Source organism: Phasianus colchicus, chromosome 1, assembly GCF_987193195.1.
Source record: "Phasianus colchicus chromosome 1, bPhaCol1.hap1.1, whole genome shotgun sequence".
Taxonomy (NCBI): domain Eukaryota; kingdom Metazoa; phylum Chordata; class Aves; order Galliformes; family Phasianidae; genus Phasianus; species Phasianus colchicus.
Genome location: NC_143436.1, coordinates 159,085,752 through 159,107,069, shown reverse-complemented (window position 1 = coordinate 159,107,069; position 21,318 = coordinate 159,085,752). Strand labels below are relative to the sequence as shown.

Below are 21,318 nucleotides of genomic sequence, written 5' to 3'. Positions count from 1 at the left end.
CGTTCTAACACTTCCACTATTTATATGAGAAATAATTTAAGTAAATATTTTAGACAATTGGCTAAGAAGAATTCACTTCATCTCTTGTGTTTTTGTAGAGAAAATTTGCTTTTCCTTACGAAGCAGAAACACAAAATTTGAAATCTTCATTCATTAATCCATTATTTGGCCTTCATTCCAGAAGCTGCTTAATCTGTTTACTTTATATAGCTTTCAGAGAAATGTAAATTTCTACAAGCCAACTGGCAAGATATGTCACTATAAAGCCACAATTTGAAAACTTAAAGAAAACAGCTTGAAAAGATTGAAAAGAAAGGGCTTTTAGGTTCTCATGAGAGCATAACAGCCTTTTTTAAAAAAAACAAGGATTTACTCATCCTTTTTTAAAAGACAGCTTCTCCTAAAATGCACTGTATAAGACAGAATGAGTTTATTGACAACTCTATCTTTACCATACTTTCAGAACTGTTCTCATTAAAGTCCATACTATTTCCTTGCAGTCTGCAGGAAAAAAGAAAAAAAATTGTCACCTCAGTGACTATGCATCCATTCTTTGATCACCATTTCCTTGCTCCTTATTCACGTCACAAAGTTCCTGTTTTCTGATCTTCCATCCACCTGGCCCAGCACTCTGGAAGTTCTTCCTGGTTATGTGTGAGTGCAAAATAATCTTTTTTTTTTCACTTATGTATAGTCAATCTGATCTAGAGTGCTGCGGTCAAGGTAGGCAGTAATACCCTACACCAAATTCCTCATTCACATGCTTTAAAAGAAAAGGTTAATTAAAACAGATATCACAGAACCACAGAATTTGGAGTTGAAAGAAATCCTTACAGGTCATCTAGTTCAGTTCCCCTGTAATGAACAGGGACACATACAGGTACAACAGGTTGGTCAGAGCCCCGTCCAGCCTGTCCTTGAATGTCTTCAATGACAGGGCACCCACCACCTCTCTGGGCAACTTGTTTTAGTGCCTCACCACCCTTAATGTAAAAAACTTCTTCCTTACATCCTAAATTTTCCCTCTTTCAGTTTGACATTATTTCCCCTTATCCTATCTCAACAAATCCTCTTGAAGAATCTGTTCCCATATGAACTCACTAAATGTAATAACACCATGCCTATGAAAATATCATGCCCTGTTAGGATAGACTTTTATGACAATCATTTTAGTGAGTTGGAAGTTAAATGACATACAGAATAAATATTGTTATATCACAACTGAATAGTTGTGCATTTTTGACTATCATGCATGCTTGAAAGTATAACTGCAGTTACCTTTGAGTTTATACATTAATTACAACTGACTTCCTTTCTTATCTATCATCTTTTGTTGGCAATCTTCCAATTGCACATAATTCAGATTTTAAATCTGAGCATTAAAAGCTATACCATACTTAAGAATATATCTAATATTTTGGACATTGGCACAGATCTTTGTTATTCATCAGCTATGTTTCAGTTGCCAGTCTTCAAGTGTACTACAGTGTTTAATTTCAACTGTTATTCAACTCCAGAAAACTTCAAAATGATTTTAAAGAATCATGAAAACTTTTTAAAAACCAAAATCTTTCCCTATTTTTTTTTAATTTTAATTGATTTTTCTCATTGCTCATCACATTATTTTCATTCCACAATAATAATAATAAAACACCAATGTAATACACAAATGTACTAAGAAAAAAAAATGCTAAAAAGGTTGAAATTATTTTTACAGACCCACACCTGTTCACTTTTTAATACAATATAATTCTATTAAAGTAGCTCAGATGCAATCTGCTCCAACAACTTATTTCCCACCACTGACATTAGAAGGTTAAACACACTAGAGTTGATCTGGAAGACTAGCTTTCTATGTCTAAAGACAGAGATAATTAAAACAAGTCACAGGCCAAGCTCCATGTGTATAAAACAGATATAACTATCTTAGCTGCAGAAGGAATAAAAAGACAGTTAAACCCATGAACTACAATGTGGTATTAGTTAAGAAAAATAAAGATGTAACTGCTGGACAAGTGAAGAAGATTTGCTAAAATCTGCTGTGTTACTTTAATAATAATTTCAGTATAGACCTTAAGGGACCATTATTTCTCAGAAATGATAGGTAATCTGTTCTTTATGTAAGCTTAATTTCATGAGCCAGATGTTTTTTTTAATTTTGTCAAAGTATGCAGAATTAAATGGCTACAGATATAATTTACTTTCTGAATAAGTAACATATTTTTGCTCCATTGATTCTGATTAATTTTTATGTCTTACAAGTTCTGCTAGGTGTAATTGGAAAAAAAATTAAAATATTGTCAGACAAAATTCATCACTGAACTTCTGTTCATACAATTCTATGTTCAAGTCTATCTTAAGGTACTGCAAAAATGAATAAAAGGTGGCAGACTGAGTGAGAAAAAAAATAACTTGATATTGCATTGAATTACAAATCTTTCCTAAACTAAAACAAAAGGAACAGTGATTTAAAAAAAAAAAAAAAAAAGTGACTTGCAGACACTACTTACTGTTATCAACTGTATGTGAACACAAATTTAATTAAGTCATATACTTTTCTGTCTCAGTATATAGTGCACTCATTACAGAAAGCAAGTTCTCATAATTAAAAGAAAGTTGAGAGGGTTTTAAAAGGGTCACTTGTAAAACAAAGTATGAAACAAGTACAGAAGAATTTCAAGCCCAAAATTAGCAAGATATTTTTACTTACAGAAGATAAAGAATATTCACATGATCACTATTTAGATATTCTAAAACTGCCTTACCATAGTGTAGTTGTGAGCCACCTTCATAAGCTCTGTGCATCCCTGCGCATCAGCAAAAGCTCGTATTCCCAAACAGTTGGATGGGTGCAAAAGCTTCATTAGAAAATGGCAGCAAACCTCTACTACTTGTGGGAGCTGGAGGAGGCAGGCAGCTGCTAGAAGATTTTCAATAGTGTCCTCTTTCAATTCCAGGCAGCCTGAGAAAAAAAATTGATAACATATGCATCCTTGTTTTATAAAAAAAAAACAAAACAACAACAAAAAAGCAAAACTTTAAGAAGCATTGAAAGATCTTTTGTAAACAATTCTAGCTCTATATAAACAATTCTGCAGAAAAAGCAAGCAGAGAGAAGATTACTCTCTGACTGGACATCTCAATTACCTGAATATTTCAGATGTGTAAACATTAATTCAGCTATGTAAAAGTGTTACAGATGAAGGTTGGAACATAAAGAAATAAGAGAAGGCTTGGCAACATTGCTTTGGTTTCCATAATGAGATTAAAATTTAAGAACATATACAATTATCAACTAGACTGTGTTTTATTTATTAGTTTATTTATTTGCATTAAAGTTGGTAATTAAACTTGCATTATCTTCGGTAGTACAGAGCAAAACTCAGAGCCATTTACCTCCTTGCAAAGCACTAAACAGTTGACTATCAAAGCATCACTATAAAAATATTCAAAGTGGTTCTTACAGTTTTCAGACTTCCGGGTGTGACTTTGGGATAAATTTTATCTAAATAATATGCATCACTCCTCTAATAGCCTATAGTTCTCCTACAAAACTTCATACTTGCTAAAAGAGCATCTATGAATACACAATAGCAATCTTCCTTTAATTGTTACATTATACAAAGTTGTTCTTTGTTTTTGTTTTTGTTTTTTTTTTTAAATAAAACTCCTGCTGATAAGCTTTTTAATAAATAAAAAGTGAAATAAAATGACACAAATTCAAAGAACCATCCTTTTCAATAAGAGCCCACAAACCTGCTGTTTTTTAAATGATTTTTTTTTTTTTATAGTATCTTACCCTAATAACACAATTGACTCCAAATAATTTGAATATCTATAAATTACATATCACAGAGATAAGTTGGAGTACAGGAAAATAAAGCAAGATACAAAAATGTGAAAGTGTAATATAAATTTTAAGAAACTAACACTTTTGGTTTCATTTTGCTGTGCTTGGAATATCATTTCAGACTACAAGAGGATTAAGATTGGATTGATCTTTCTGTTCAAAGTAATATAGATCAGCTGTTAGATAAGCTCACACTTTTCTTCATACAAATGTTTGTTGTCATATGAAGAGAAATCTACGCATCTTAATAGTTTATCACATGGGATTGAAGACTCCCAAAGTCCTCAACTTCACCACACAATGCCACAGAAAAGACACTTTATATTGTAATACCAAAACAATCCACTAACCATAGCACTGAATATTTTACCTTTTCTCCATCTTTTGTGTCACGTGGAGCTTTCAATATAAGATAAAGCGATCTTGTAGCGTCATGCAAGTTTCTCTTTATGTTATCTGACTTTTTCTTACCACTGCTGTCCTGTCCCCCCCAGATCTATATAAGATGGTCAGAAGACACAGTAAGCAGCTGACATTCTGATAACCCATATATTTATCAGTGACCCTCCCATATTTGCTGCATGACTGCAGGTAATCACTGGACAAAACACATAATTCATTATGTAGACTATAGTCCCACTATGCCACATGGAAGCTAACTATATATATATATATATATATATTTTTTTTTTTTTTCGGGTTAAAAATGATTATCCAAAAAGCAAAAGGCAGAGAAATAAAAATATGTGAAACAGTTGTGAAAGTTAGACTGACTGAGAAGTGTGATGATGGAAACAAAATTAGAAAAAAATATATCTCCTTTTCCTATTCACTATTTACTTTTTAGCAACAATCTCAAAGAAGTCTCTGGCTTTACAAAGCCGATCTGGGTAACATTTACAGAAAGAAATAAGTATTGAAAGAATCATCACCCTTTCTAAGAAAGGTAATTCTACCACATCTAGGCTTCTTATCACTAAACGTAGCATTATAGAAGTGCGGGAGCAGGATTGTGGAACTCAGTGACGACTCAATACGAGTTAACAGCTAAGTCCAACTTTAATGAGTTAACACAGCAATATATACACCAACAAGTCCCCTTGGCCACGTACGATTGGTTGTACGAGTCCGCGCGTAACCTGTCACTGTGCATATCCTATCACCGGGTGAAACCTGTCACCGTGACAATGCAGAATTCCCCGGAACCACCTATTTTTTTTCCCTCCAACCTCCTCATTGGACATAACTCAGCAACCACTTGTTTATCTTGAATCCTCACAAAGACACCATGTCCTTAACATTCCCGAGGTGGCCTCGCACTTCAAACCACCCCTCCACAGAGAAGAACTTAAACAAAACAGCTGAAGCTGTTTCAAACCTGAAGCTCTGTCAATCTCTTTACTTTCAAATTGTAAGTATTTTCTATTAAGTGTAAAGAAAACTTTACTACTAACTAGGATTAAAATAAGGATGTTAATCATAATCTATTTCATAAAATACATGTTTCTATATGTAATCAACATAGCTATTTTGAAGGATATTTTATGGAATAATGTGCAAAAGTCCCTGCCTCACATACCAAGAGAGGAAATATATAATGGGGTACACAGGTACATGAATATATTGTAAGCTGATAAACTGTAAACCAAATTCTGAAACACCAATGTACCACTTAATACTTCTTGGACAAAAGCTAGAAAATTACATTCAGCTAAAGAAAAAGTGGAGTTTGCTGTGCTTTTTCTTTCTTTCAGTCGTGCTTTATCCTAATTTATTATTGTTTGTAGGTTTTGTTTTGTTGTATTTTCTTCGTTGTTCTTTTTTCAGTAAACATGGTAAGAAGACAGATCCTGCTTTACAAAGCATTAACTTCAGTAGAATGCAGCATGTACCAAATCCATTATGATTTTCACTATGTCTTATTTACCTTCACCTTTAAGCATTACGACACCTTCACAAGTTTGATAACAAATATATTCACTTTCCTAGAAGGACAGTATGATGTTTCTACATGAAGTCTCATGTAATATTAAGTGGTTTAGCATGGTCAGAGTTCAAAAAAAATACAAAAAAAAACACAGCAGTTAAGAGTCTTAGTACACAAACTCTTCAGACAGTTTCATATTGACAGACTATTCAAGCAACTAATAAAAAAAAAAATAAAAATAGGCTATACAAGGGTGTATTAGTATTACTGCTATATCAGTTCATCTCCCCCTCACACTTCTATGGAATAAGCAGTTTCTACTACTTCAGCATGAGCAGAACAAATTAGCTTAAAATCCCATTTTGTGTTATTTTGATTAGTATGAAAATAAGAAGAAAAAACAATGATAAGAGCTTTAATGCATTATAATTATTATTCCATATTAAAGTCCTATTTGTGACAAATTTTATCTGCATTATTTATGCAGAAATTAAGATGCTTATATTTAGAATGCATTCTTACAATGAATAAATAAAATTTATTACCTCACTATTAAATTTGAAGCAGAGATACCATACAATTTTCCCTGATGTTTTTATTCTTTTGCTACATCTTTTTTCTTTCTTCTACTCCTCAGGCTACATTTTTACAACTAATTTCATGTATAGGGAAATTTTGAACATCTTGTTAATATGAATCAGAGAACGAAAGAATCATAATTTCTTGAGTTGACAGGAAGCCTTAAAGGTCATCTAGTCCAACTCCCCTGCAATGAACATCCACAGCTACATCAGGCTGCTCTGAGCATGGTCCAGCCTGATCTTGAATATCTCCAAGGACAGAGCATCCACCACCTCTCTAGACAACCTGATCCCATGCCTCACCTCACTATAAAAAAACTTCTTCCTTACACCCAATCTAAATCTCTACTATTTTAGTTTGAAACCATTTCCCCTTGTCCTATCACCACAGACCCCGCTAAAGAATCTGTCTCTTTCTTTCTTAGAGTCTCTATTTAGATACTGAAAGGCTGCTATCAGGTCTCCCTGAGCCTTCCCTTATCTTCTCCAGGCTGAACAGCCCCAGATCTTCCAGCCTGTCCTCACAGGAGAGGTGTTCCATTCCATGGATCATTTTTGTGGTCCACCTCTGGATGTTTTCCAACAACCCTATTCTGAGTACTCCACATCTGGACACTATTCCAGGTTAAGTCTCACCAGCACAGAGTAAAGAGACAGGATCACTTCTGTTAACCTGCTGATCACACTTCTTTTGATGCAGCCCAAGGCATGGTTGGTTTTCTGGGCTAAGAGGGCACACTACCGGCTTGTGCCCAGTTTGCCATCCGCCAGTACCCTCAAGTCCTTTTTGGCAGGGCTGTTCTCTATCCTTATAACCCTCAGCTTGTTCTAATAGCAGGGGTTGCCACAGTTGCAAGATCCTGTACTTGGATTTGATGAACCTCATTAAGTTTACCTGGATCCACTGCTCAAGCCTGTCTAGGTCTCTCTGGATGGCATCCTGTTCCTCAAGCATGTTGACCATACCACACAGCTTCATGTAATCCACAACCTTGCTGAGGGTGCACTTGATCCTACTGTCCATATCACTGATAAGAGATATTAAAGAGCATCAGTCCCGGTACCAACCCCTAAGGGACTTGTCTGCAGATTCCACACGGACATTGCCATCACTGCCCTTTAGGTACTACCTTGCAACTGGTTCCTCATCTATTGAACAGTCCAACCATCAAGTCCATTGCCCAGGAAACCTCCAATCCTGATGTCACCAATCAGTTCACTTGCACTGTAGAGCAACAGGTACTTGAAGTCCCAAAGCAGGATGAGATCCTGTGATCAGGATCCATCAACAGCTATAGTTGATAAAACTGCCAGTAAGGTTAGTGTGTTAGCCACAGATTCAGACTTCCAGAGCTAGTGATGAATATGTGCCAACAGAAATATGGTGGAATCAAGCTGTACGTACTGCTCACTTGCTCTGTATATGAGCAAGAAATTTTACTCTAGATCCATAACATATGGTAATATCATTTTATTTCATGTACACAGTAATTTAGTTTTCAGGAAAGCTGGGGGGAGGACTTTTTATAAGAGCAGGTAGCAACGGGATAAGGGGAAATGTTTTTAAACCGGAAGAGCGTAGATTCAGATTGGATATTAGGAAGAAATTCTTTACTATGAGAGTGGTGAAACACTGGAACAGGTTACCCAGTGAGGTCATGGATACCCCCTCCCTGGAAGCATTCAAGCCCAGGTTGGATACAATATGGCAAAGGAGTGACTCATGACTGATTGGATAAGCACTTGCATGTATGGTTAAAGAGTGTTTGCAGAATGTTTTGTTGACATGTAAAGGGGAGGGGCGGGGGGGAAAGAAGGGGGAGAGGAAGTTACAAGAGAAAACTTGAGATGGTATATAGGGGATGTGAGAACCTGTAATAAACAATATGGACCATTCACATCTGAGTGTGTGCCTCAGACGCTGCAAAGCTGGATGGGACTTTGAGCAACCGGGTGATCGTAAAGGTCCCTTCCAACCCAAACCATTTTATGATTCTATGATTCTACAATAATGAATCTGTACATTGATCCATTCACGCATTCAGACACCCTGTGAATAAAGCTATACCGAAGAAGACATGAGAAATGTCAAGGAATTTGAAACAAATGCTAGAACTAATTCTTCTAAGTGTTTTTATTTTAACCTTTCACTTCCACATGACTTCATCTGTTTTGTTGCATTTTTGAAGTTTATGAATAGCATTATTTCCATCAGTTAACCATGATGTCCAGTCTTGGTAAGGCCTATATTATTAGGTCTATAGATTTTTTAAGCAAAATCAGAAAATGGTATAAAGATAGTACTTACTGAGATTTCAAACAGTAGATAAATTGCTTTCAATTATAGTTACAAAAGGAAGGTACTTCTTTACAACAGGATCAAATTCCAGTGAAAAAAGAGGTTATGAAAAATATGCTACACTTCACGTTGCTATTATGGAACTTTTTGACATTTCTTAGAATTAATCTTACTAAATCTCATCAGCCAAGTAGCTGTCAGAGCTAAACATTTTAGATTTAATTTTATAGTCAATTGAGAGAAATACGAGGTATTCATCTGCTCTGTTTTAGTCATCCACTTTACAAGGAGATTACTTGATCCTTAGGAGTGGTTATTTCTTGCTATCAATCACCTTCATTTGACTTGCTGACTCGTTATTTATATTGGATGATATAAATTCAGTCCATCTGCTCTGAAGTACACAATGATGGAATCGTGGAATCATCAGGGATAAGATAATAAAACGTCTGGAAGTGCTCTGCACCTTTTTCAACACTCTTTGGGTCCAATTCTGATTTTCATATCCTGTCACTGTCAATTCTTGGCATTGATATAACGTGCAGTAATTATCACTTATACGCATCCTTGAAGAGCAGTCAAGGGAGTACACAATAAGAAGTAGTCTCCATGTAGTAGAACATTAATCTCCACTGTTTTCTGAAGTGTATGATAAGGTTTTGATTTTGACCCATGTCTTAAAATGTACATTTTACACTATATCATCTCTCATATCTTTTATAAAGGTGACATTGTTTCCAGAATAGAAATAATGACAGACAGTATTTTGTTTTTGCAGAGGCTTTTCCTGATCTAACTTTTCTATTTCTATTAACTATTATTTGCAGACCACAGTCATCAGCTGCAAGGGAGGAAGACAGGCATTCTATGTTATTTTGTGTTTACTTCCTTACAGTTCTGCATTTTGCATCAGTGAAAATTCAGAGACAACTCTTTTTTCTGTTTATTGTATGTATGGGAACTGCTGAGTCACAGCCTGAACCTGTGATTGATCACCTGAGGCAAGCACTGAGTCAGCCATGGGAGCACAGGTGAAGGCAACTCACCTGTGTGACCAGAAGGGGTGGAGCTCCTAGACCCCATTTAAGGGCTGACTGCCACTAAATCTTTCTGGAGATTGCTCCCTTTGGAATTTTTCTGTGAGCCTAGGATATGGGTGAGCATTTTCATTTATTTTTTATTATCCTTTTCTGCTATGATAATTCTTCTAGTTATACGATCTGTAAAATACCAACCTAACCACATTACTCTGTATATTTGTTGATTGTACACTTGGTGAGCCAGGCAGGCCAAATATACTAAAAATAAATAAATAAATATAAAATGTCTTTTTTTTTTTTTTTTGGAATATCTATAAATGGGTCGGGGGGAGAACATTACCCCCCTAGACAAAACAATCCCTGTACAGATCTCAGGATTTCTGGGATCCCCTTATTATGAATTGGCAACCATAATTGAAAAATGGGTCCCCTGCGTGTTATGAAAAGTATTTCCCTATTCTGCATGGTGGACTGTTTTCATGGATTAAGCAAAGATACATTGATTAAAAAGAACGGCAGCTAGCTGCTTCTACGGTGGCATAGCCACTGCTAAATGCTTTAAATCAGGCCAAAATGAGAGCCAATACCTTAGAAAATGAAAATTGGTTATTGTAAGACTACATAGAAAAATCAGAGCAAGAACTACATATATTGACGGGGAAAAAAACAACCCTGAATTTTCCAATAGGGCAGGGCCATAACATTTCAATAGAACCAGGTTCCTGAATAAATTAACCTGGTTGATCCAGAAAATGAAATTGCTAAATCAGATCATGATGCTATGCTTGCTTGGAAATCCGTCCTTGGAGATCCCTCCAAATTGGAGGGATGTGGATTTGATGGGTGGACCACTCAATGGATAAGAAACTGGTTGAAAGGCCGCAGACAAAGGGTGGTCATCAATGGCTCTCTGTCCAGGTGGAGGCCGGTAAGGAGCGGCGTCCCCCAGGGGTCTGTCTTGGGACCAGTGCTCTTTAACATCTTTATCGATGACTGAATCAAGTGCACCCTTGGCAAGTTTGCTGACGACACCAAGCTGAGTGGTGCGGTTGACACAGTTGAAGGAAGGGATGCCATTCAGAAGGACCTCAACAGGCTAGAAAGGTGGGCCCAGGTGAACCTGATGAGGTTCAACATGGCAAAGTGCAGAGTTCTGCACTTGGGCTGGAGGAATCTCAGGCATCCCTACAGACTGGAAGGAGCGGTCCTTGAGAGCAGCCCTGTGGAGAAGGACCTGGGGGTCTTTATGGATGAAAAACTTAATATGAGCCAGCAGTGTGCCCTTGCGGCTCGGAAGACAAGTGGTATCCTGGGCTCTATCAAAAGAGGGGTGGCCAGCAGGGACAGGGAGGTGATTGTCCCCCTCTACTCTGCTCTTGTGAAGCCCCATCTGGAATACTGCGTCCAAGTGTGGAGCCCTCAGTACAAAAAAGACAGGGAGCTGTTGAATAGAGTCCAGAGAAGTGCCACAAAGATGATCAGGGGACTGGAGCACCTCCCTTTATGAGGACAGGCTGAGGGAGCTGGGCTTGTTCAACTTGGAGAAAAGAAGGCTGTGGGGTGACCTCATTGCAGCCTTTCAGTACCTAAAGGGAGCCTACAAACAGGAGGGGAATCAACTCTTTGAAAGGGTAGATAACTGCAGGACGAGGGAAAATAGTTTTAATTTGAGGGAGGGAAGATTTAGGTTGGACATCAGGGGGAAGATCTTTACAGAGATAGTGGTAAGGTACTAGAAGAGGCTACCCAGAGAGGTTGTGGATGCCCCATTCCTGGAAGTGTTCAAGACCAGATTGGATGGGGCCCTGGGCAGCCTGGTCTAGCATTAAATGAGGAGGTTGGTGGCCCTGCATGTGGCAGGGGGGTTGGAGATTCACGATCCTTGAGGTCCCTTCTAACCCTGGCCATTCTGTGATTCTGTCCTATAATAACTCAAATAAATAAATAAATAAATAAAATCAAGATAGACCAGCAGGGGTGCCCTCTGATCAGTGTCCCCTGGCCCAAAGTCATCTACATGTGACTGGCCATCCATATATGGCAACGGAATTAATGGACCTAGTACAACGGTTCCAAGAAAAGCCTAGAGAAAGTGTGTCAACTTGACTATTAAGGTAATCGGATTCAGGGGTGGAAAGTGTTGTGGTCAACGGGCCAGAGATCTCTAAATTGGCAACTATGACTGTGCACCCTGCTTTTAGGCAAAGGCTATACACTGGTGTTCAATATATCAATGAAAACCATTGCATAATAGTTTGGTTGATGGCAGCATGCTTGGCTGCCATCAACCAGGCAGGTTGATGGCCTAATAAATGAGATATACCATTACACACAGGGTCCTCCAAGAGGACTTTCAAAATTACATTTGTGAACTGGGTATAAAAGAGGAGATATATGAAGATACATTTGAAAACCCAAATATGGCAAGATTCTCAGCAGGTATGAGAGACCTGATCCTGCAACAGACCCCTTCCCATCTGTATGAAACTCTAGTGTCTATACTGAACCCCTTAGTAGCTTCAGAGTTAGTGGTCCAGCAGGCTGCCCAGCTGGTAGCCAATCTGGGGAGACAGAGTGCCTGCAGACCAGGCGCATTATTTGAACACTGGAAGAGGCAGAAGTTCTTCCAGTTAGTAAACCTAGGAGACCAAATGTATGAACTCCACAATAGGGATCCATACGTGTATCCTCCCCCCAAAAAATGTTTAATGACTTAATCTGGGCTGGGGTTCAATCTGTGAAAATTTATCACCAGTCCAATCATGTTATCCTTCAGCTATGGAAACAACTGAAGGGCAATAAAAAATTTCAAAATTACCCCAGAAAACTTAGGGTAAGAGTTATTGACAGATTACCAATGACAACATAGAACTTGGAAGATGTTATAGTTCCTAGTAGAAAAAAGCAGCCTCCTCAGGTGACTCGGGCCATGATGCCTGAGCCACCAGAGGTAAAACACTTAGCCATAGCACAATTTATGGTGTAACAGAGGATGTTAGTCCCCTGTTAGGATATTTCAAGAATTATTCCTAAAAGCGAACTTCAGATAGTTTATTTCAATTCTCTTTAGGCAGTGAACTTCAGTACTTAAGTTTGTTTTAAGGCTGTAAGTCCTGCTTGGACACACTGCTTGAGTGCCTTGATGGTATATGCCTGGTTTACTTTCTGTACTGGATAGGCCTGCAGTAGTCCATTTGCAGTGTCGACGCAGGTCAGGTCATATCTCGCCTCCTCAGACCGAGAAAGGGGCCCAATGTAATCGACCTGCCATCGCTGGAGAAGATTGTATTCTCTAGCAAGATGGGCTGTCGTTTCAGGCAACAATCTCGGTCTCATCTTAAAGCAAGTGTCACAATCCTGGCATGCCTGGATGATGACAGATAGTTGTATAGGCAGTCCCCAGGCTTTAGCAGCTGCCCACATTATCTTTTGTCTCGCATGCCGTAGCTTCTGATGTAACCAATAGGCGATGTTCTCAGATGGTGAATTTTCAATCCATCTAACTTGGGCCAGCTTCATCATTTCCTGGTGACTGTAGGGCTGGCGACCAGAAAAATGGTAGACACATACAGTCCTTTGTTTGACTATATTCCATATGGCTAACCACGTCTTTGCCCCAGGTTGGTCAGGCGTGGATAGTACATTCCTGGGTGGCCCTCTGTGCAATCCAAAGAGTGAGCCCCCGGTACACAGCCCAAGTATCTGCACAGATATTCAGAATACCATCACTGGGTTCCTTGGTTATAACCATCCACACGGCTCCCAGTTCTGCCCATTGGCTGCTCTGACCACCCCCCTCATCAAACTAGATTGTCTCAGTCGAAGGATGGTATGCTATTGCTCTCCACTTGCTCGGGTTGCCCTTGCTGGACCTATCTGTGTAGCAGGCATCTTCAGAGATAGGATATTTTCCCTACTGAACGGAACTCTTCTCTGGTGGAGCGACCAGTGTTTCTTTTGGTGCATCACTGTGATAGGTCACTAGGCCTAGGATCTTGTGAAGTTCTTCTTTCAAGGGTGATGAAGACAGACTGCTCCTTTGGCTGAGGTAGGCGACCCATCGTGACACTGTTTGTGCTTGGGCCACCCCTGTCTTAGGAAGGTGGGTCAGATCTTTCACCCACCCCTGAATCAGCAGAGTGGTCTTCACTATAACTTCAGCCGTCTGAGTTAATGGCTCTACTGCCTGTAATGCCAAATAGGCAGCCAATAACTGTTTTTCAATCATACTGTATCTTTCTTCTGCTCCATGCCAGACCTGAGACCAAAAACCAATGGGGGTCCAAACAGAACTCTGGCGTTGCCACACGCCCCAACCAAAGCCATCTTGAGTAACGTGAACATCCAACTCGGCTGGGAGGGTAGGATCAAATATACCCAATGCCTGGGCTTGTTTAACTACCAGTTTTGCCTGTTGGAAAGCACCCTGTTCTGTTTTCCCCCAATCCCATAGCTGCCCCTTTTTTGTGAGTCTGTACAGTGGCCTTAGCAGCTGCGCTAGGTGAGGTATAAAGGAATGCCAATAACCCAATATACCTAGAAACTCTTGCAGCTGCTTTGATGTTGTAGGGACTGAGAACACATGAACCTTATCTATGACAGCACTGGGTAGTACTTTGGTCTTTCCTAACCAAACCACCCCCAGGAATTTTACGGACAGGCCCGGACCTTGCACCTTTTGGGGATTTATAGCCCATGCCCTCTGTTACAAATAGGCTGTTAATGAATCTGTCACCTGCCCTACTGCCTCCAGTGAGTCAGGTGTCAGCAGGAGATCATCAATATAATGATTTGAGTTAACATAATCAGATTTTTTTCCAATCAACCAGGTCGTGCGCCACTATATTACGACAATGTCAGCGAATGCACATACCCCTGTGGCAGGACCTGAAAGGTCCACTGCCTGCCTCCCCATGTAAATGCAAACTGATCTTGTGATTCCTCAGCAATTGGGATAATGAAGAACGCATTTGGTAAATCTAGGACACAGTGATAGGTTTTTATCTCCCTACTCAATGCCTCCAGTAGGGAGGCAATATTGGTTACAGCCGCATGAATAGGCAGCGTCACCTTATTTAATTCCCTGTAATCTACTGTCATTCTCCACGTGCCATCCGACTTCCCCACTGGCCATATGGGGGAATTATATGGGCTGTGTGCAGGTCTTACAATACCCACTTTTTCTAATTCCTGCACTGTTCTTGATATTTCATTTTGCCCACCCAGGAGTCTATACTGCCTTACATTAGTAATCCAGCACGGTTTTGGCAGGCAAATAGGCCCATGTTTCCCATGGCCTCTTAATATTGCCAGCACCGCCTGGATACTGATACATCTCTGTCAAAGTCTGAACTCTCCCACAGATGTCTGGAGAGCCAGACCCCATATAATATCTATGCCCAAGATGTATTCCTGGACTGGGGCAATAGATAACTTATACTCCCAACCCCCAGTTTCAACCATGTTTGGATGACAGGAATAGTCTGTCCCCCAAAACCACCAATCATCACTCTGTCTCCATCAAATTTGGTTGGATCTCCATAAATAGTTGATGTTTCTGCTCCAGTGTCCACTACTGCCATAACTCTTTGAATATTTTTGGGGGGACCAATAAATCGTTAATTCTACATAGAGTCTCCAGTCCCGTCTAGAGGCCCCAGGGGGACTAGCATCCCTCAGCACAACTCATGGCGTGATATGGCCAATTCTTTTGCTTCTGGTGGCTCAGGCATTGTGGCCTGAGACACCTGAGGCGGCTTTTTTTTCCTATTAGGAACAATGGAATCTTCTAAGTTCCATGTTGTTGTTGGTATTCTCTCTGTAACCCTTACCCTTGTTTTTTTAGGGTAGTTCTAAAATTTTTGTTTGTCCTTTAATTGTCTCCAAAGCTGGAGAAGGATATGGTTGGGCTGGTGGTCAATCTTAGCAAATTGGACCCCAGCCCAAAGTAAATCATTAAAAATTTGTTTTTGGGAGACCCTTATGGGTCCCGATTGAGGAGCTTAAGTAGCCGGCATTTTTGGTTTTAGTCACCAGCAGGACCTTGGCTTCTTCTAATGTCCGAATATTGCGCCTTGTCCGCAGGTGTTCTGTTTCTCCTAGGTCGGCCACTAACTGGGCAGCCTGCTGGACTACTGCTTCTGAGGCCACCAGGGGATTTAACATAAAGACCAAAGTACCATACAGATGAGAGGCATCTTGTTGTAGAATTAAGTCTCTCATCCCTGCTGAGAATTTGACCATACCAGGGCCATCAAATGTGTCTTCATAAATTGCTTCCCTTATGCCTAGTTCATGGATATAATTTTGAAGGTCCTCCATGGAGGACCACATCCCTGTATGTAGAGGTATATCAGATTTATTGGGCCATACCATACTGCAGGCCATTAACCATTCTATTATAGAATGGTTTTCATCAAGATATTGATTACCCTCATATAACCTCCGCCTGAGAGCAGGATGGACAGTCATGGTGGCCAACTTGGCTATTTCTGGGCCATTCACCATAACAATTTCTGCCCCAGAATCCCACAGTCTTAATAACCAAGCTGGCACACTTTCTCTAGGTTTCTGCCGAAATCGCTGTACTAAGTCCATCAATTCTGTTGTCGTGTACGGCTGGGCTGTTACATGCAAGTGAGTCTGGGCAGGGGGCCACTGATCAGGCGGCACCCCTGCCGGTCTGTCCTGTATTTTTTTTGTTTTCTGAGTTATAACAGGATGGACTTCTAGTGGATCTGTCAAAATCGGAGATTTGAGATCTGATTTAGATTTTTTATTTTCCTGATCAACAAAGTCTGTTTATTGAGATGCTACGAACTTGACCTATCGGAAGATGTAGAATTGTTTTTTTTCCTGTTAATATGCCAAGTTCTTGCTCTAATTTTTCAATATGATCTTTCAAAAGTTCATTTTCATTCACTCAAGTATTATTCCTCATTTCAGCATGATTTAAAGCATTTAATAGTGGCCATGCCACTGTGGAGGCAGCTAATTGTCTTTCTTTTGTGATCAATATATCTTTGCCGAGTCCCTGAAAGTAATCTGTCATGCAATATGGGGAGACAACACGCAGGGGACCCCATTTTTCAGTGATAACTGCTAGTTCATAATAAGGGGATCCCACAAATCCTAGGATCTGCCCTGGAATCATTTTATCTAGGGGGGTAGCATTCTCCCCCTTAACCCATTTATAGAAATTCCAGAGAAAGGACATGATGTAAATTTTAGTATATTTGGCTTGCCTGGCTCACCAAGTGTATAATAAAAGAATATTAAGATAGCATATAATCAAAGAATATTAAGATGTTATAATAATGAAATAAGAGAGTTAGGCAAAGCAAGACAAAGAGAATAAATAGGACACTTACCTGTATCCTGGGCTCGCTTAGGAAACTTCAGCAGAGTGGATCTCCAGAAGAGATCCTTCCCTACTGGTAGTAAGCTCTTAAATTGGTCTAGGAGAGGTAGAGCTAGGCTCCACTCCTTCCTGCAGCACAGGTGAATTGCCTTCACCTGTGCTCTCGTGGCTGACTCATTGCTCGCCTCAGGTGATCAATTAGAGGTTCAGGCCATGACTCAGCAGTTCCCATTCAGCCACGCAAAAAGAGGAAAAAAAAAAAAAAATTCTTCCTATATACAGCAGGTACATTTCATTTCATGGGTCATTTCCTGGAGGTAGTATGAACAGAACTGCACAACCCCTGGCTTCCAGTCTGCTGCACACCTTTCCAGAAGCATCCCAAATGGTCTACTGGTCATTTTGCTACAAGCAAAACTGCACAATACAGAGTTAATATCTTTTCATATCTGTATCTCTGTGAGATATGAACTCTCTCTTACACTAAATGTAATCAAGCACTGAGCTCTGGAGAGAAGAAAAAAAAAAAAGGAAAAAAAGAAGAAAGGTCTCACAGGCAACAAGGTTCAGCAGATTTGAAGGGTGCACTATTTTATCCTCCACGTCTCTCAAGCTGGCTCGGAAGCAGGAATACTCACTTCCGCCAGAGTAAGATTTTCAGCTTTTCAGGCAATGATTTGGCAGCCTCAGCCATGGCAATACAAAGCAGTTCAAATACACGTTTAAAGAACAAAAGCTAACAGAGAGCAGCTGTCAACAGAAGATTTTTGCTTGAGTACTTCATCTGGCCTGCTTTGCTTTGAGCTGGATTCTGTTGTTGGGAGAAGTGAATTTTATAGTAGCACCGCATTCTGTAGGTACATTTTAGCACAATAATTTTGTGATGGACACAGAATGGAAAGAGAATGAAGGTGTATTTTACAGCTCAGGAACAGGTGCAGATAAATACATGAAAGGTGAAGAGATCTTTCACAAAATACCATTGTGATTTTCTTGCAGTTTTTCCTTTCCTTCAGAACTTTGGATTCATAGCTAGTCAGGTGATCTTATGAGAATGGGTTTGAGCTCAAATCACCACTGTAAGAACTTAAGAAAGAAGCATCTGAAAGAGGTAGCCCACATAAAATCAGCTTGACTGATCACTTCATAGTCTGCTTAGGAAGAAGCAACAGGTGACAAAAAAGAGGCATGGCATTTGACACTGAAAGGAACTATCTCATTATTCAGTCAGTTCTAACGTGCAATACTTGGTTTATTTTCTCTTCACAAATGATGAACTGTGAATAGAACAAGGGAAAGCTTGTAAAACAATGAAATTGCAATGCACTCAAACTCTTCTGTGCAGTCCGCTCATTGCTACCCTAAGGATGGTCTGAATTTTTTCTGACATCTTACAAATAGCAGGCTGTGCCACAACACAAAGAGACACACTCATTAGTTATAACTGCCTATAACAAGCTCAATCATTCTGAATACTCAAAATTTATGAATATCCAGTTCAGAGCTCTCTTCCAAGCAAGAACTGTGCCAAAAGAATGAGAACTGGTTCCTTATGCACAATTGCAAATATTGTTTCTTGATGGAGTATTCTATTTGTTTTATCATGTACATATAGAGCAAGGACTTAATTTTTCATTTACAGGAATGGAAGATTTGTGGTCCAGCTGGACACAGGACCCACAGAGCAGGAAAAAATAAATAAATAAATAAAGGAGAAAATCATTCTCTCATTAATTCTATGACGATCTTTCTCACAGACCTGAACTAAGTGAAAGTCCATAACTTAAATGACATTAAGTATGGGAAAGTACTGAATTACAAGTAGGGTCACATCCGTAGATAGAGGTGGATGACAGTTAAGTCCTACAACTATAATGAGGGACTTTGGAAGATTCTGTCATTGTACATATAAAAAGTATAGCTAATTATGCCACCCAGAAATGCTCCTTGGTGTTGGACTTAGGCTTTAGTGATGCTTAAGTAAGAACCTAATGAGGAACACTATATGGAAATGTGAACCTTGTCAGTTGTGCCAGAGCTGGGAAGAATGTAGCTGGAACGAAGGTATATATGATCTTGGATGTAGTCAATGCAGAACATCCATGGACAGACAATCTCAAACATGACTCTGCAAGTTACTACCAGAACTCCACTTTCTAAATTGGAGAAATTCTGATAAACAAGGCTGCTCTGGCTATTTGCAATTCTCTTTTCTGTCAATGACTCCTAAAAATTAGTTAATGAGAAGTTTTAGTTCCCCAAAGATAACTTCACAGGTGATCTTCTACATACAGATGTTTATTAGAGATTTATGCCATCCTGCATGACATATAAGCAGAGGCAGTGATCTTCAGGATATGCACAGTAACAGGGATAAATCCAGATTTCATTACAATGAGTATCTCCTAGAGTGGATTAGCTTATAACACTGCAAGCAAGCTGTTATCACCTAAGAATCTGTAATTATCTGTCTTCAATAATGCCTATTAAATTAAACTTGTCTGGGACTTCCCTCTGACACTAAAGATAAGTGGATTGAAATGGCCTATGTTTCTGCTGTCCTCCAAACCATGGCAGAAACATTTAAATTGCATGTTGAAGAATGATCCTGTGGCTGTGATTGATTCTGGATTGTGTGAAGAAATATCTTCAAAGACTATAAAATGGTATGTGCCAAAACTGTGCTAAGTATCCTTTATAGCCTTTAATCATTTAGGAAGTAGTTTTCACTCATTTAAAAAAAAAAAAAACCCTCTGCCTTCTTGGGATATCTGCTTAAAATGTATTCTGTTCTAAGGAAACCTAAGCGCTCCTGTGCTTAAAGGTAGTTTCTTTCTTACTATCCCTGTTGTCTCTCCTGTGTGTGTGATTAGATTTAACACTGTCAGATATGATATTTGAAAGGCCATCCACTAAAGAGCTTTCAAAATAAAATCCAATTAAAAGCTAGTGCTGATATTGAAGAATAAGTAATTGATATTAAGAGAAAGCAGTAAGAAACGATACAGTGTGCTTCTAATAAAACTACACAATACACAGTTTTAATTATACAAAGTGCAAGTACATTGTTATTTGATACATTTAGAAAGCCTTTTACTTATTTCAGATAAAACAATACAGGTATTGAACTATCTTTTTTATAAAATCAAGTTCTTCAGTTAGTTCTCCTTTTATGTAAAACAAACAAACAAAAAACAGTTTAAAAAAAAACTCAAAGCCCATCTAACAGCCTTTATAACGTGTTAAGATATCACAAGTTTTCAGTTTTAATTAAATTGTGTTTTACAGATAGCATCTAACATACCATTTTTTAGAATTAGTGATGTTGCTTCTTCATAGAAACTTTAATACTCTTTACCATACCATTTTGGAAGACTAATTTTCTTGTTTTCCTTTTACTACTTCTAGATGGACATGTGCCTTTATTTAGGAGCAGCTCTTATCAAGACTGTACAGGACTTAATATTCTACTGGCTCTACTGGTAATTTTACCTTGCAAATTATTTACAAGTCTATTTGCATACACGAATGAACACAGTCCAGTTTCACAGTGTGTCAGGACTCGGTCTTCTATATATTCAGGGGTAGAGAGAGAGAGCAACATAATGTATTTCATGTTATTATAGGCAATTTCTTTAATAGAATAGTATCTGTTTAAGAAGAAAAAAGAAGTCTGCAAGTGCTGCCTATTTTAAAAGATAAACAACACAGCTATAAGCAAAGCAAATAAAATTAAATGAACATTGTATCTTAAGCATTTGTCCAACTTTACTCACATGTATAGTCTCAAAACCATGACTTAATTTGAAACATTAGCTTTATTTAATATGCCAATTCCTCACAGATGGCAACCTCCTCCTGAATTTGATTAGAGTTTAAAATATTCACTTTCCTTTGCAAATTAGATATAATCCTGACTTCACACAATTGGCAAAGAGAATACATTCTTTTTTTCTCTACATATACATTCAAGACATTGTATATAATGATAATAATTAAAGCAACACAGCTTCATCACAAAAAAGAAAAATACACATTCTGAATATTAATATAGCTTTTATTTCATAGGCTAGCAGAGAAGTTTTTTTGTTTGTTTTCCTGCCATGGTCTTTTTTTTTTTTAAACTGCAAAAATATTTGAAGCATGTATGTATGTATGTACGTATGTATATATATATATGATATTCATATATAAATATAAGTATATAAGGTATGCATTTATAAAATTATACTTATCTAAATAGGTGCAAAAGTGAAAAAAA

At 38.6% G+C, this 21,318-nt stretch overlaps 1 protein-coding gene and 1 pseudogene across 2 annotated transcripts in view; both read right to left on the bottom strand.

The window, feature by feature from the left end:
• KLHL1 (kelch like family member 1) overlaps positions 1–21,318 on the bottom strand; it is a 244,638-nt gene that overhangs the window by 132,278 nt on the left and 91,042 nt on the right. For both annotated transcript variants that reach the window (XM_090131050.1, XM_090131055.1), the window contains exon 4: positions 2,766–2,962. In XM_090131050.1, the coding sequence (XP_089987176.1) occupies positions 2,766–2,962 (197 nt within the window). The remainder of the gene's footprint in view (positions 1–2,765; positions 2,963–21,318) is intronic.
• LOC149920194 (uncharacterized) lies at positions 15,373–16,913 on the bottom strand (annotated as a pseudogene).